General features: G+C 43.4%; 1 protein-coding gene across 9 annotated transcripts in view; it reads left to right on the forward strand.

Moving 5' to 3' along the window:
- STIL (STIL centriolar assembly protein) overlaps positions 1–5,821 on the forward strand; it is an 84,051-nt gene extending 78,230 nt beyond the window's left edge. For all 9 annotated transcript variants that reach the window (XM_034964586.3, XM_008954958.5, XM_063601247.1 and 6 more), the window contains one exon: positions 4,031–5,821. In XM_034964586.3, the coding sequence (XP_034820477.3) occupies positions 4,031–4,817 (787 nt within the window). In that variant the 3' untranslated portion in view covers positions 4,818–5,821. The remainder of the gene's footprint in view (positions 1–4,030) is intronic.
- The last annotated feature ends 10,995 nt before the right edge of the window (positions 5,822–16,816 follow it).

The raw sequence follows: 16,816 nt of genomic DNA on the forward strand, positions 1-16,816 counted from the left end.
CTCATTTCATGTTCCAATTCTGGACTCCAGGAGCACATCATTCCACCAGAAGAGTGGCTAAGGCAGGGGAAGGAAGACCTGCTTTCTATTTTCCTGTTAATAGAATGTCGCAGAGATTAAGAGAGTCTAAAGGCAGGAAGGCAGGGAAAAAGGGTGCCAGACAAACCTAGAAATTGTGCAGGAAATGGAGATTGTGGGTTCGAGGTCTGGAAGCAACCTCTACATATTCCCAATTGGAGTGACTTTTTGAATTCAAAACCTGTCTCAAGTAGTCTCTCTAGTTGCTTCTTTACCTTGCTTCCTGGCTATCTGCTTAGTAGTTGAAAAACTGTGTAGGATAAGTAGTAGATAACTAATCTGGATTCAAATAGGATCATGAATCAAAGTTGACTTTTTTTTTTTTTTTTTTTGAGAGACAGGGTCTCGCTCTGTTGCCCAGGCTGCAGTGCAGTGGCACAATCATGGCTCAACTGCAGCCTCAATCTCCTGGGCTCAAGTGATCCTCCCACCTTAGCTTCCTGAGTAGCTGGGACTACAGGTGTGCAGCAGCACACCCAGCTTATTTTTATTTGTAGAGATGGGGGTCTTGATTGTCATCTGAGTTGGAATAATTTTAGAGCTTCCCATAAATTGTTGACATGTGGCTAACTCAAATTTATTCATGGACTTTCATCATTCCTTGTGGCTGCACATCTAATGAGATTTTAACATAGGCATATATTTGTGCTCAGGCTTTTAGGATTTGATTAGTGGAATGGGTTCCTTTTTGCTTTTCGTCTTAATTACCCTAGTGTTTATATGCTTTGGTTTCTGAGTATTATTGATTTGTTTTTTTAGCAATGTGGTCTCTATTTTGCCTAGGGTGGCCCCTTGAATGCCTGGGCTTAAGCAATCCTCCTGCCTCAGGCTCCTGAGAAGCTAGGACTACAGGTGTGCATACCACTGTGCCTGTCTTGATTTGTTTTGCTATTAAAGTAATGATATCTCATTGCCCCTAGCCCACCCTCCAAATTGAAATTGGCTAGCTTGTGTTAGGCATTGAAACTTGAATAGCCTTCTAAACTGATATTGACTACTTAATGGATCTTTTAACCATTCTATAAAAGAAGCCCTAGTTAAAATTAGAGGCTGGGCATGGTGTCTCATGCCCGTTATCCCAGCACTTTGGGAGGCCAAGATGGGAGGATCACTGGAGCTCAGGAGTTCAAGACCAGCCTGAACAACATAGTGAGACCCCATCTTTACAAAAAGAAAAATTTTTGATTAGCTGGGCATGGTGGCATGCACCTGTAGTCTCAGCTACTTGGGAGGCTGAGGTAGGAGGGTCACTTGAGTCTGGGAGGTCGATGCCATGGTGAGCCATGATTGCGCCACTGCACTCCAGCCTTAGTGGCAGAGTGAGACCTTGTCTCAAAAAAAAAAAAAAAAAAAAAAACCAAATTAGACCTGCTTTCTTTAAATATTTAACATTTTGAATTAGTAGTTTTTCTTTGCTTTTATCAAATTATTTACATTAACATTATCTATAGACTGAGGAAATAGGCAAAGTAGAAAAAGACTTCCAAAAGTATTGTCACTATGAATAAAAGAATAATGTCTGGATAAATTAGTAGTATCTCTTTCATCTTATTAAAATAGTCTTCAAAGCATTAAATGCCAAGAAGGTTAAGGGAGAATTTCAAGGTTGTAAAGACCAGCATTATTGAGCACACTGTTCCATTGTTTGGTGATGGCATCACTGGTTTCAGAGAATTTTTTTTTTTTTTTTTTTTGAGACAGAGTCTCACTCTGTCGCCTAGGCTGGAGTGCAGTGACGCAGTCTCGGCTCACTGCAACCTCCGCCTCCCGTGTTCAACCGATTCTCCTGTCTCAGCCTACAGAGTAGCTGGGATTACAGGCACCCGCCACCACGCCCAGCTAATTTTTTTGTATTTTTAGTAGAGACGGGGTTTTGCCATGTTGGCCAGGTTGGTCTCAAACTCCTGACCTCAGGTGATCTGCCCACCTCGGCCTCCCAAAGTGCTGGGATTACAGGCGGGAGCCACCATGCCTGGCCTGGTTTCAGGGATTATTAATGGTTGGAAATAGTTTTTTGCAAATTTCAGGTGCTTATAAGAATGAAAATATATAATGGTTGGTTGATTTTTGTGGGTCTGTGAATGCAAGCAGTGGCTAGCACATATAAAACAGCTGAATTTCTTCATGGGATGATGTAGAAAGCCATAGCATATTTGACTAGAATATAATGTTCACCACAACAAATAGTGCACAAAGGACTCTGATAGAAAAAATCCAAGTTACTGAATATAGTACAGTAAAACAATGGTTGCAGAGCCCCAGAGAGTAAGGCAGTCATGGATTATCTCAGCTTGCTATGTACTATTTAGCTTGGAAAAATTAGCTCAAATCTCTATTCCTCAGTTTTCTCAACTGATAATAAATATAACAATAGTACCTACTACTTTTATTCATTCAACAAGTACTTACTGAGTGCCTACTATGTGTCCAGGCATCGAGGATACTGCAGTGGGGGCCAGGAGAACAGACAAAACTCTGCCCTTATTGGCTTTCATGAGGGTGCTAGACAATAAATAAGAATCGAGCATTGATTGAATATGTGGATGTGTGTATTCAATGTATAGACAGCGGTAAGTGCTAAAAAGAAAACAAAAAAGTAGGGGAAAGGGAATGTAAGATGTTGAAATGGAGAATAAGATAGAAATATTCCATAGAGAATACCTCCCTGACAAAGGTTACTGTAAGGAATGTATATGAATAATGCATGTAAAGCATTAATAGAGTACCTGGCATATATAACAACTCAGTAATTAGCAGGCTGGGTACAGTGGCTCACGCCTGTAATCCCAACACTTTTGGGAATTCGAGGAGGGAGGCTCACTTTATCTCAGGAGTTTGAGAGCAGCCTGAGTCTGTAATTGTGCCAACATTAGCAAATGACATGCAGTTGCCACTGCACTCTAGACTGGGCAACAGAGCAAGACCCTGTCTCCAAAAAAAAAAAAATTAGCAGCTATTTATTATATATGTGATATTAAGGAAAAGGTAAGTCAGTTGACTTAACACTAATCAAAGTAAGTTGAAGATTATAACTAATGAAAAAAGTATTCGTGTGTGTGTGTGTGTGTGTGTGTGTGTGTGTGTGTGTGTTTGTGTGTAAGCCCATATCCAGAGACTGGTTGATGTTTTTTATTAATTGCAAATGGAATCTCTTCAAATATGAACAATTTAATTTTCTGAGCTACTTACTAAAGCTTGTACTGTTATATAATCAAATGTGTTTTGCGTTTGATTTTATTTTTATGTTTTACTTTACATTAAACATTAGCTGATCTCTTGTGCTGTTTGGGCTAATAGTCATAAATTAAATGACTCATAGCTATGTTGATGACTTTTATATTTGGGGCCTTGTATTTGTTCTTAAAACCATGACTGATATACAGATTTAGGAAAATTAATTTGTATTCCACTTTAAACCTGTAAATCTTGGATTACCTTCTAGGCTATTATTTGTATCCCTTTTTTTATTTTTTCTTTATTTTTTATTTTTTAAGAGACAGGGTCTTGTTCTGTTGCCCAGGCTGGAGTGCAGTGGCACAATCATGGCTCACTGTAACTTTGAACTCTTGAGCTCAAGCAATCCTCCTGCCTCAGCCTCTTGAGTAGTTGGGACTATAAATGTGCACCACCATGCCTGGCCAATTTTAAAATTTTTTTGTAGAGACAAGATCTTGCTATATTGCCTAGGCTGATCTTGAACTCCTGGCTTCAAGCAATCCTCCCACCTCAGTGTCCCAATCTGCTGGGATTGGAGGCTTGGGCCACTATACCCAGCCCGTATGTATCCTTTGTGTATCTGGATCATCAAGACTTAGATGTCTGAGTAGTTAGATAAAAGGACCATGAACTTAAAGCTGAAGATCTTTTGTTGCTTGTATAGAATGGAACACATTGAGAACTATGTATTACTTAGAATATGGTAAATGATGGCTTACTACTTTGTGTCTTTCAGTGTGTTGGCATGCATCAGCCCAGAAGCAGTGATCTCTGGATTAAACTGCATGTCATTTGCTAATGTTGGCATGAGTGGCTTAAGCCCCAATGGTGTGGATTTGAGCATGGAGGCAAATGCTATAGCTCTGAAATATTTAAATGAAAATCAGCTGTCACAACTGTCTGTCACTCGATCAAACCAAAATAATTGTGACCCATTCAGCCTTCTCCATATTAATACAGACAGAAGCACAGTGGGGCTTAGTTTAATTTCACCAAACAACATGTCATTTGCAACCAAAAAATATATGAAGAGATACGGACTCCTACAAAGCAGTGACAATAGTGAAGATGAAGAGGAACCTCCCGACAATGCAGATAGCAAGAGTGAACATTTATTGAATCAGAACCTTAGGTCCATACCTGAACAGCTTGGTGGTCAGAAAGAGCCTTCTAAGAATGACCATGAAATAATTAATTGTTCTAACTGTGAATCTGTGGGGACCAACGCAGATACGCCAGTATTGAGAAATATTACAAATGAAGTTTTGCAGACAAAAGCAAAACAGCAGTTGACTGAAAAGCCAGCTTTCTTAGTAAAGAACCTTAAACCAAGTCCTGCAGTGAACCTTCGAACCGGGAAAGCAGAGTTCACTCAACATCCTGAGAAAGAAAATGAAGGGGACGTTGCAATTTTTCCTGAAAGTTTGCAACCTTCTGAAACGCTAAAGCAGATGAATAGCATGAATTCAGTAGGCACCTTCTTAGATGTAAAACGTCTCAGACAGTTACCAAAATTATTTTAACCTTTTAACTCCCTGCCCTTTTAATACAGGGACAGGATGTCTCCTGAAGATACTTAGGGAAAACAGAGAGCCTTGTGGTAGTTTTGGGATTTCCTGATCATTCTGGAGTCAGTCTGTTTCTTGGTAGCAGCCAATTGGGAAGAGTGACTTCTGTGAGATGGCTGGCTGGTGATAGGACTAAGTTCTCATTGTTCAAATAGAGCTGTTCAACATCACTGAAACCTTTAAGAAAAGCCCTGAGATCAGTTATTCCTACAAATTTAAGTAGTAGACAGATACTATCCAGCTCTAAGTCTCAACTGCTCTTTTATACTGTACTTTTTTTTTTTTTTGAGATGGAGTTTTGCTCTTGTAACCCAGGCTGGAGTGCAATGGCAGGATCTCGGCTCACTGCAACCTCTGCCTCCTGGGTTCAAGCGATTTTCCTGCTTCATCTTCCCGGGTAGCTGGGATTACAGGCATGTGCCACCACGCCTGGCTAATTTTGTATTTTTAGTAGAGATGGGTTTCTCCATGTTGATCAGGCTGGTCTCAAACTCCCGACCTCAGGTGATCCGCCCGCTTCGGCCTCCTAAAGTGCTGGGATTACAGGCGTGAGCCACTGCGCCAGCTATACTGTATATTTTAAGAAGTTCCAGCATGTTGCATCTCTGCATTTATCCTATATCATTAAAAGAACATAAGTTATCATGGTGTTGGGTAAATTAGCAAAATCAACCCTTCCTAAGTTTAGGGGAAAAGTTATTTTTAAAAACAACTTACTAAAAACTTACACTCTTTTATACAACAGTGTATTTCCTCTTAATTAGGATGCATGTTGATTAAACTCGAGATACAGCTTTTTGCAGTATGGTGGGTTGGTTTTGGTGTAACATCTTCAACATGTCGCACTGGCTATCAAAGAATAAGAAAATTATTGAGTATGAGTGTTTTATAAACTTTCTGAGTTTTTCAGATGTCTTAATATTTTTTAATAGAACTTAATAAAATGTCTAGATTGACTATTTTCCTTTGTTGTCTGTTATAGTTTATTCTCCACTTTTTAAAAAACTCTTAGACTGCCCCCAAATTACAAAAATAATACAGAGAGTTCCCGTATACCCTTCTTCCAGTGTCCTCCAGTGATAATATCTTACATAAGCATAGTAAATGAGCAAAACCAAGCAATTGACATTGGCTATAATGCTAATAACTGAACCACAGACCTATCAGGTTTCACAAGTGTTTACATGCACTCATTTATTTACTTTTTGGTATATAGCTTTATGAAATTTTATCTTTTTTTTCTTCTTCGAGATGGAGTCTTGCTCTGTTGCCCAGGATGGAGTACAGTGGCGTGATCTTGGCGCACGGCATCTTCTGTCTCCTGGGTTCAAGTGATTCTTGTGCCTCAGCCTCCCGAGTAGCTTGGATTACAGGCATACACCACCACGCCTGGCTAATTTTTGTAGTTTTAGTAGAGATGGGGTTTCACCTTGTTGGCCAGGCTGGTCTCAAACTCCTGATCTCAAGTAATCTGCCCACTCTGCCTCCCAAAGTTCTGGGATTACAGGCATGAGCCACCACTCCCAGCCATGAAATTTTATCTTTTTTTTGAGACGGAGTCTTGCTCTGTTGCCCAGGCTGGAGTGCAGTGGTGCGACCTTGGCTCACTGCAACCTCTGCTTCCCGGATTCTAGTGATTCTCCTGCCTCAGCCTCCCAAGTAGCTGGAACTACAGGTGCACGCCACCACACCTGGCTAATTTTTGTATTTTTAGTAGAGACAGAGTTTCACCATGTTGCCCAGGGTGGCCTCAAACTCCTGACCTCGTGATCTGCCCACCTCGGCCTCCTGAAGTGCTGGTTATAGGCGTGAGCCACTGCCTGGCTGAAATTTTATCTTTTATAGAATCACATAACTACTACCATAGTCAGCATACAGAACTATTCCATCACCACAAACTCCCTAGTGCTACCCTTTTAAAACACACGGTCTCTCCAACCCTAACCCCCAGCAGCCAGTGATCTGTTCTCCACCACTAGAATTTTGGCCTTTTGAGAATCTTTTATATAAATGGAATCATATAGTGTGTACCTTTTTGAAATTTGCTGTTTTCACTTGGCATGATGTCCTAAGATACATCCAAGTCGATGAGTGTATCAGTTCTTCCCTGGCACATCCCCCGCAACCTTTTTAAAAGGTCTTAAATTGTTACATTTGAATATAAATTAAAGAGTCCTCATTGAGTTGAAAGATAAGGCTTTTCTGATGAAGTTAAATTGAGATGTCATTGCTTCATATCAAAGTTGATATGTAAACTGGAAATAAATGGACTTTGGATCCATTTTCAACCCAGCTGTGGCTTTCTGAGAAAACCTGATATCACTTTACAGTAGCAAGCCCAAGTGTAGTAACATGGTGGCTCCCTACTCTTCCCCACTGGAGCCATGGACCAGTTAGTGCATCTTTCCCTACATCATTGCTCTTTCAAGTTAAAATTAAGACATGTAAGTGGCAGTGGTGATGTCTTGCCCTGTGTTTCCATGCACATTGTTTGAGACTTTAGTTATTTTAATAAATAGCATAAAAATTCACTTACATGTTTTATTGGAGTAAGTTTACGTAATGGAATTGTCAGTGCCACTTCAAGTGTGTTCTGTTTAGCCCTCAGTTTCACTCAACGAGTGTAGATAAGATTTATATTGCACACTATTGAAGAAACAAAGTGAATTAACTGACAGCCTCATCAAGTACCTTTATCACTGGAAGCCCTGTAATGTTTATACCAAACAAGAAGCTATCTTAATAGTAAAAATGGAACCTAAGCTTTTTAGGCAAAGTCTAATTACCACATCCAATTTAAGGCCACATTTAATTTTTTTTTTTTTTTTTTTGAGACAGAGTTACTTTTTCGCCCTTGCTGGAATGCAGTGGTGCGATCTCGGCTCACTGCGACCTCCACCTCCTGGGGTTCAAGTGATTCTCCTGCTTCAGCCTCCTGAGTAGCTGGGACTACAGGGGCGTGGCCCCACGCCCAGCTAATTTTTGTATTTTTAGTAGAGACGGGGTTTCACTATGTTGGCCAGGCTGGTCTCGAACTCCTGACCTCAGGTGATCCACCCACCTTGACCTCCCAAAGTGCTGGGATTACAGGCATGAGCCACCGCACCTGGCCAAGGCCACATCTAATTAAAATGTCTAAGCAGTTTTGGAGCCTGAATTTAGACTGCAGATTAATTCAACAAAACAATGTCTCTTTCTACTAAACATGTGCCAAGAGAAGAGGAACCATTACCGAAGCCTACTCTGGAAGGTGTTTTACAATGAGAAGGTTGATAGAGTTTGGATGTTTGTTCCCACCAAATCTCATGTTGAATTGTAATCCCTAATGCTGGAGGTGGGGCCTGGTGGGAGGTGTTTGGGTCACAGGGTCGGGTCCCTCATGGTTTGGTGTTATCTTCAAGATAGTGAGTTCAGGTGAGATCTAGTCATTTAAAAGCTTAAAAAGTGTGTGGTGCCTAACCCGCACCCCCGCCACCACCGCAAACCTCCTTTCTTTATAAATTACCCAGTCTCAGATGTTTCTTTAGAGCAATGCAAAAATGGCCTAGTACAAGTTATTTGGCAAATTAGTTGCTATGATAGCTTTTAGGCATCTTTAGAGAAAGCATTAGTACTGGGAAAATTGGATTTTAAAATTTTAGGTCGGGCGCGCTGGCTCACGCCTGTAATCTCAATACTTTGGTTAGCCGAGGTGGGCGGATCACCCGAGGTCAGGAGTTCGAGACCAGTCTGGCCAACATGGTGAAACCCCACCTCTACTAAAGATACAAAAATTAGTTGGGCGTGATGCCACGCCCCTGTAGTCCCAGCTACTCGGGAGGCTGAGGCAGGAGAATCACTTGAACCTGGGAGGCAGAGGTTGTGGTGAATCGAGATCGCGCCACTGCACGCGCCTGGGCAACAGAGTGAGACTCCGTCTCAAAAAAGAAAAAAATACTTTGGAGATACTTGCCTATCAAGTGACATATCTCTGAATTTCTTTCCTCCAGTCCTGCAGCATACTGTTTATAAGATAACATGGATGCTACTTCAAATGGAATAGGAAAGTGATGGAACTTATATTACCTAACTTCTGGGAAACAAACCTGTTAGTCCGAGTCCTGGCCAGTTGGCAACCACTCTTACCCCACTTCGCCAAAAGTCTCCTCACTCAACCTCTAAGCCCCTTGCCGGTTAGTTTAAATCAATAACTACTCCATGCTCCACTTTTGTCCTCTGCTTTATCCTGCCCTGTGCTAAGCCCCACAGAAGTGGATGTAGACATGTTAAACAGTATCCTTGCCTTTGCCAGCTGTAAAGATTCTACAGAAAACAGATACACCCAGGAAATAGTCACAAGAGTTATGAGAGTATGATGAAAAGCCAACATGAATGATCTAGACTCTAAGGAGCCAAAACAATGTATTGGTGATCATGTCCATCTTTTTGAGACTTACTGTGTGCTCACAGGGCACTGTGCAGAGCACTTCACATGCATTAGTTCATTTAAGACTCCTGGCTGACACCAGTTGGTGATAGCTATGGTTTGAATATCTGTCCCCTCCAAACCTCATGTTGAAACTTAATCTTCAATGTGGCAGTGTTGAGATGTGGGGCCCTTAAGAGCTGATTGGGTCATGAGGATTCTGCCCTCTTAAATGGGTTAATCCATTCATAGATTCATGGATTAGTGGTTTATCATGGGAATGAGACTGGTGGCTTTATAAGAAAAGGGAGGCCAGTCGCGGTGGCTCATGCCTGTAATCCCAGCACTTTGGGAGGCTGAGGCGGGCGGATCACGAGGTTAAGAGTTAGAAACCATCCTGGCCAACATGGTGAATGGGCGTGGTTGTGCGTGTCTGTAGTCCCAGCAACTCGGGAAGCTGAGGCAGGAGAATCGCTTGAACCTTGGAGGCGAAGGTTGCAGTGAGTCGAGATTGCGCCATTGCACTGCAGCCGGGCAACAGAGTGAGACCCCATCTCACAAAAAAAAAAAAAAGAAAGAAAAAGAAAAGGTAGAGAGACCTGAGCTAGCATGCTCAGACCCCTCACCTTGGATGCCCTGTGCCACCTCAGGATTCTGCAGAGTCCCTACCAGCAACAAGGCCCTCACAAAATGCAGCCCCTCAACTTTGAACTTCTCAGCTTCTGTAACTGTAAGAATGAATTCCTTTTTATAAATTACTCAGTTTCAGATATTTCTGTATAGGCAATAAAAACAGACTAAGACAGTGATTGTTATCTTCATAGTTGAGGGAAGAGCCTCAGGTAAGTAATTTACCCATGTAAGTTGCTACCAGAGATTCAAGTTTAAGTATAACTCTAGAGCTCAAGGTCTTACTAAGCCATTGGGAAATATAACCTCTCAGGCCTGAGGAATTCAGGAAGAGCTTTCTGCAAGAAATAGATCTTGAGCCGAATAAATTATTTCAAATACTACAGCCAATGCTGTCTTTAAATACTGTGCTCTCCTCCAAGCTGCCCCACTTTCCTTTTCTTCAGGAAGGAATCTCTTGCCCTTTAGCCAAGACCAGAAGCAATCATTTTTTACTCATATGTTCTGAAGCAGGCAACCCCAGCTCTGTTAATGTTAAAGTATTCACTTCCATTGATTTTACAATGTGATAAACTAGTACTGAGTCTGTACTATAAGGGCTCTGGGAAATTGGAGGAACAAAAAGTTCCTTCTGTGCCCTTGTTTTCTAGGCATTGCTCCTGAAGGCAGAACCTTTCCTAGCCTCCTAGATTAACTGAGGGGCCCTTATACCAGCAATATAAATTTCCTGATAATGTCTGACGTTTGCAGACTCCTTCACACTTTGCAAAGTGCTTTTCCACATATTTTTCACATAGAATTCTCACAACAAAACCCTACTGAAATATGTATGGCAGGCAAAATTGATCCCTTTTTACCAATGATGAGACAGAACCAAAGTATAACTGGGCTAAAATCATACACTTATAGTTAACAAGCAGGACACCAGCCTAGTGTCCCTCCACAGCATCTAGCCCAATGCAGCCACTCCCTCCACCTTTCCTCTACGCACCAGTATCGTTTTTGCACCTAGTCATTCAACAGATAAATAATGTTGATCCTGCTGGACACCGAGCTAGAAGCTGAGTGTAAGATGATGAATAAAATGTGCCCTCTAGGAACTCAGTCTAATGAGGGAGAGACACGCAAACATTAGCAGTACCATTAGATAAGTGCTTATAATGAAACAACACAACGTGAGAATATAAGAGAAGATGGGAGGTTATTTTCAGAATATTCTACAGAGGCGGTGACATTTTCCCAGAATCAGGAGTAATAGGAAAGAAAAGAGGAGCCGGGGATATTTCTGATGGAGGGAACCACTTCTGCAAAAGCAAGGAGCTATGAATAGGTATAGCATTTGGAAGAAGGGATTTGGGGAAGGGAACCAAAAATAGGAAAGAAAAGACACACAAGTAGATAGAACACCAAATTAGGAGTCAGCAAAAATTGGCTTCCTGTTGTTGCTCTGTCCCAAACTCTGTGACATTGGACAAGTCACTGGCTTTTAGTTTCTCAGTTTTTGAGGTGAAGGGGTTAGCCCTGAGTTTCTCTGATATGCTGTGATTGTATGAAATGATGGTGTGGAAATCGTATGTGAGCAGTTGTTTGAAAATCCAGAGGAGAGAAAGGCTTCCTGCAAGAGAGAGCACTGGAGTTGGGCTTTGAAAGATTTTGAAGGATTTCCACAGGCAGAAGTGATATTTCCTTACTTTTTATTTAATACAGTGTTTAACATATTTCATAATTTAAAAGGAAATTCTGTCATTCCCCACAACAGTATTAAGTACTATCTGTTCAAAGTACCAACATATCTTTCTTCAGCTCTGAATTACGCATTCCGTTTCTAAGGAGCTCAAAACATAAAGCCCATGAAAAGGTGCTTTAAGGTTTGGAAGCCTGGATGATGCTCCCTATCTCTTCCTCCCCAATCCCCAAACCGGAACTGTCTGGGTCACAGAGAACATCCTCAGAGGAAATCCTGTTTTCCCACTTCCTGGTCAGAGGCTGAACTCCAGGAAAAGGATGGATTTGGGGAGAGCTCTGTGTCCTGCCTCTTCATGGGAGGTCTGGGGCCACAAAGGGGTGAGGGAGGGGCTAATCACAAACACAACGGAAAGATGACATCAGGTATCCAAGAGTGTGAGAGCTTGAGGGCTTTAAGCAATCACTTAGTCCTCCTATGCGTGAGGACCCTGGGGTCCAAAGAAGAGATGGGACCTGCTCAAGTTCACACAATGTTGTAAGCAAGAGCTGGGGCTGGAATTCAGGACTCTAGCCTTCCGGGTTTTACTACCATATGCCATAGCATGTGAGTCAGAAAGTTAGGTACTGAGCAATCAAACCCAGGCCTCTCTGTTCGCCTGGACATACCACAAAGGACAGAAAAGGAAGGCAGCCCCCATGCACGCAGACACTCTTCAGCCTTCTTACCTTTGCTTACATTACTCCCTTTGCCTCCAAACTCTCTACAGGTTCAAAGTCCTGTGGACCCCCGAAAACCTCTGCCTCCCCTCCCATCCTAAAAGAATCTTCCTGGAATCCTCATGTGGAAGTGATATTATCCTTCTTTGAGACTTCATAGCAGGCCAAGCACGGTGGCTCATGCATTATAATCCCAACATTTTGAGAGGGAGGATCACTTGAGCCCAGGAGTTTGAGACCATCCTGGGCACCATAGGGAGGCTCTGTCTCTACAAAAAAATAAAAATAAAATAATTAGCTGAGTATGATGCCATGTGCACCTGTAGTCCCAGCTACTCAGGAGACTGAGGCACTTGACTCCAGGAGATCAAGGCTGCAGAAAAGAAAAGAAAAGAAAAAAAAAGAAAAGAGAAGAAAAGAAAAGAAGTTCCATAGCGCTTTCTCTGGTCCTTTTCTTGTCCTCTCAGAATTCATTACAACCAGCTTGGGAGCTCCTCAAGAACAGGGACTGTGTGTGATCCTCTTGTCCAAGGAAGAGCTACACGGAAAAGATCTGCTGAATGCTCCTGCTATGTCATGGGCGATGTGCTAGATTCTGAGGAGCATAACGAAGAAAAAGAAGGTGCTGTTAGATCCTAGTGTTGTAGGTGTGCATGTGTGCATGCTCGGACACATATGTGCAGAATCATATTCATCTAACACTGATCAGAGTCCTACTCAGTATCTCATTTAGACCTCACAATAGCCCTTCCAGGTAAGTGGAAGCAAATATGCAGCTTCACATGCAGACACTCAGAAGTACTCAGAATTACCAAGAAATGGGACAAATCAGAAGAAAAGACCTGCAACAAGTGACAAACTCCTGGTTCAGGATAGTGGAATAAGAATGAGATTGAGGGAAGGAAAATGAAACTATTCTTAGAGATCTTTTTAAAGACCAGAAACTGTCTGCTATGGAACCAATACTATTTGCTTGCTGCATTGGGGATCAGTAGGGTTTAAAGGAAAGCATTATTACACATATTCCTTCATCTAATCATCACAATTTGGTGTAGTAATAACAATACTTAACCTTTACTGAACACACCTGCTATGTCTTAAGTCTGTTACATTTGTTAACTCATTTATTCCTTACAACTGTATGAAGTCGATACTATTCTAATCTCCCATTTAGTAGGCTGGAAATAGGAATAGAGAGATTAAGTAATGTGGCCCAAGTTCACACAGCCAATATAATGATTCAAATCTTGGCAGTCTGGTTCCAGATCTCATGCCCTTCTTTTTGGTAGAGATGGGGTTTCACCATGTTGCCCAGATTGGTCTTGAACTACTGGGTTCAAGTGATCTGCCCACCTCAGACTCCCAAAGTGCTAGGATTACAGGTGTGGGCCCCCACACCCGGCCCAGATCCCATGCTCTTAACCTGAACATCAGATTAGGATTATCCCTGTGAGGAAATGGAGACTCAAGCGTAAAGTGACATGCCCAAGGCCACACAGGTGAATTAAGTGGTGAAGTCAGGATTTGAACTCTGGCCTGTGTGGCTTCAGAGCCTAGGTTCTCCTTCTTTTTCTCCTCCTTATCCCTTGGGAGCAGCAGGTTGAAATAAGCATGTGCTTCAGTTCCCTAAAACCGATGTTCCTACCTTGATAAAGTGATACTGGGTCTTAGATGCTGGTTGGAAGGGGAGCAGGTTCATGTTTTATAGCTGAGTCACTCCTGTGAGTGACTTGCTCCAAACCCCCAAAAACACGAGGGGCCTGTGCTGTGACTCTCCAAGACCTCTGCTTGCCCTCACCTCCCAACCCAGCACAGAGACCATCTGTGGAGATAGGGAGAGTCTACCCATCCCCAAACCCCCATTAAGGCCTGCATTTCCTGGGCTGTCCCAGGAAGGGGCTGGGACTCACAGCTCATGCAGTCATGGAAATATTTATCTCTCCTCACAAGGACATACAGGATGTACTTTCACATTTCCCTGTGGCTGGTTTCTAGGACCAGGAGGGCTAGCCAGTTCCGCTTCCTTCAAGTTCATGGCCCAGGTTCCTGCTGGGTGATTTCCCTTTCTCTCAATTTCTTTCTCCAGCTCTGTCTCTGCTCCTCTTATTTTTAAAACATACATATATTTGCTCCTACTCTGCCTCCATGATATGCCGGGGTATAGACAAACCACGGACGTGGTCCCAGTTTTTGAGAGTCTTGGTGGGGTACACAGATACCAAGATAAGTGTGGTTGGCACCATGTTGTGGGCATGTTTAAGGGACACAGGAGAAGGAGCTGGAGGAAGGGACACAGGAGTAGAGGAAGGACCTTCAGCTCCGCTGCGAGTCCCAGGGCAACCTAACTCCTTGGCTCTCACTGCCTTGAGGAGGTTCACGTGGTGTTCACCCTTCCCCCTCCTCCTGCCACCCAGTTCAGCAGGGCCCAATTCCCCAAGGGTGTGGGGAAACAAGACAATGTGGGAGCTGGGCATGGTGGCTCATGCCTGTAATCCCAGCACTTTGGGAGGCCAAGTCGGGCGGATCACAAGGTCAGGAGATTGAGACCATCCTGGCTAACACAGTGAAACCCCGTCTCTACTAAAAATACAAAAATTAGCTGGGTGTGGTGGCGAGTGCCTGTAGTCCCAGCTACTCGGGAGGCTGAGGCAGGAGAATGGCATGAACCCGGGAAGGGGAGCTTGCAGTGAGCTGAGATCACACCACTGCACTTCAGCCTGGGCGACAGAGCGAGACCCCGCCTCAAAAAAAAAAAAAAGACAATGTGGGAATAACCCAGGAGAAGCAAGATGCCCACCTGTGTGCCACCAAAGGACTGAGCTTATGTACACAATTTTATTCTATTCCTCTCAATTTTTGTAAGCCTCCAGCAGGCACACACCTTAGTCTCCTGAGGCAGTGCAAATGGATTCTTGGGTCCCCTCACATCCCCAGCAGCCAGCACAGGGCCCAGCACTACTGCTCAGAAAGTGTTTGTTTAAAATAAACAAAGAAGCAAGGGCCATGCCCACTGTACAGACTATGAAACTGAGTTCCAGAGAGGGTGAATGACTGCCCTCCTCACAGGTTGCAGTGAGCCGAGATCGCACTACTTCACTCCAGCCTGGGTGACGGAGTGAGACTCTGTCTCAAAAAAAAAAAAAAAAAAAAAAAAAAAAATTGATACTTAGTAACTGTGGAATAAAATGAATGAATGAGGCTACAACACTTTGGGAAGCCGAGGCAGGCAGATCACTTGAGGTTAGGTGTTCAAGACCAGCCTGGCCAACATGGTGAAACCCCGTCTACTAAAAATACAAAAATTAGTCCGGCGTGGTGGCAGGTGCCTGTAATCTCAGCTACTTGGAAGGCTGAGGCAGGAGAATCCCTTGAACCCCACCTCCCGGGTTCAAGCGGTTCTCCTGCCTCTCCTTCTCACTGCAACCTCCACCTCCAGGGTTCAAGGGATTCTCCTGCCTCAGCCTCCTGAGTAGCTGGGATTACAGGAGCACGCCATCATGCCCGGCTAATTTTTTTTATTTTTAGTAGAGACGGGGTTACACCATGTTGGTCAGGCTGGTCTCAAACACCTGACCTCAGGTAATCCACCTGCCTCGGCCTCCCAAAGTGTTGGGATTACAGGCGTGAGTCACCGTGCCCGGCCTCATATGTTATTTTTACCTCTATTTTAGAGATGAGGAAACTGAGGCACACAGAAGTGATGTAACTTGCTTAGGGTTATCAGCTGCTAAGTTGTTGAAGAGGCATTCTAGTCCACGGTGGCCTGAAAGTCAACCATGTGCTCTTAATCAGCTATAGGCTGTGTCCTGTGACATGGGTTCTGGACTGGGCACACAGGCTGGGCCGTGTGGAGGAGAGCGCCACAGCTTTTCTTGGGAACTCAGAGCTTCTGCCAGAGTCCAGCAGGCCGAATCCCCTGCAACCAGTGTACCAGGCGTGTGTGTCTCCCGAACGGTGCCTTTCCAAATCTCTCCCCTTCCCTTTCTACCCTCCTTTTCATTTCCCCTTCTCCCCAATCCCATATAGCTGATAGACCAGCTTATGACTTTCTAACAGGTCCAGCCTGTCAGGAATGTGGCAAGGGAATCGGCATGCCTTGCTTCTATGGGGTAGCGTGCACAGCTGGAGCTCTTATTGACAGCCTAAACAGAGACCAAAAAAGAGGAAGGAGGCAATGATGAGAGGCAGATTAAAGACAGAGATGGAGAGACAGGGCCGGGGTAGGAAAGAGGAGCAGACTTAGAGACAGAGAGAATGCACATGCGCTTAAAATAGAGATGGCATAGATGAGAAGCAGAGTGAAAGAGATGATAAGAGATAAAAGGGAGAGAGAGATCCTGTGGTTGCCCCACCCCATTCCTATTACAGATAAACTGAGGGTCACAGAAAGACGTAACCCTACTTCCTGGCAGATGTCTCTGTCACTTTTTCAAATACCATTAATTCCGTTTCTCCCTTGTCTACAGGTCCTTTTTTGTGCCCTGTGTGCCTGGCCCTGAGCAGCATGAGTTAGACT

Source organism: Pan paniscus, chromosome 1 (assembly GCF_029289425.2).
Source record: "Pan paniscus chromosome 1, NHGRI_mPanPan1-v2.0_pri, whole genome shotgun sequence".
NCBI classification, from domain to species: Eukaryota; Metazoa; Chordata; class Mammalia; order Primates; family Hominidae; genus Pan; species Pan paniscus.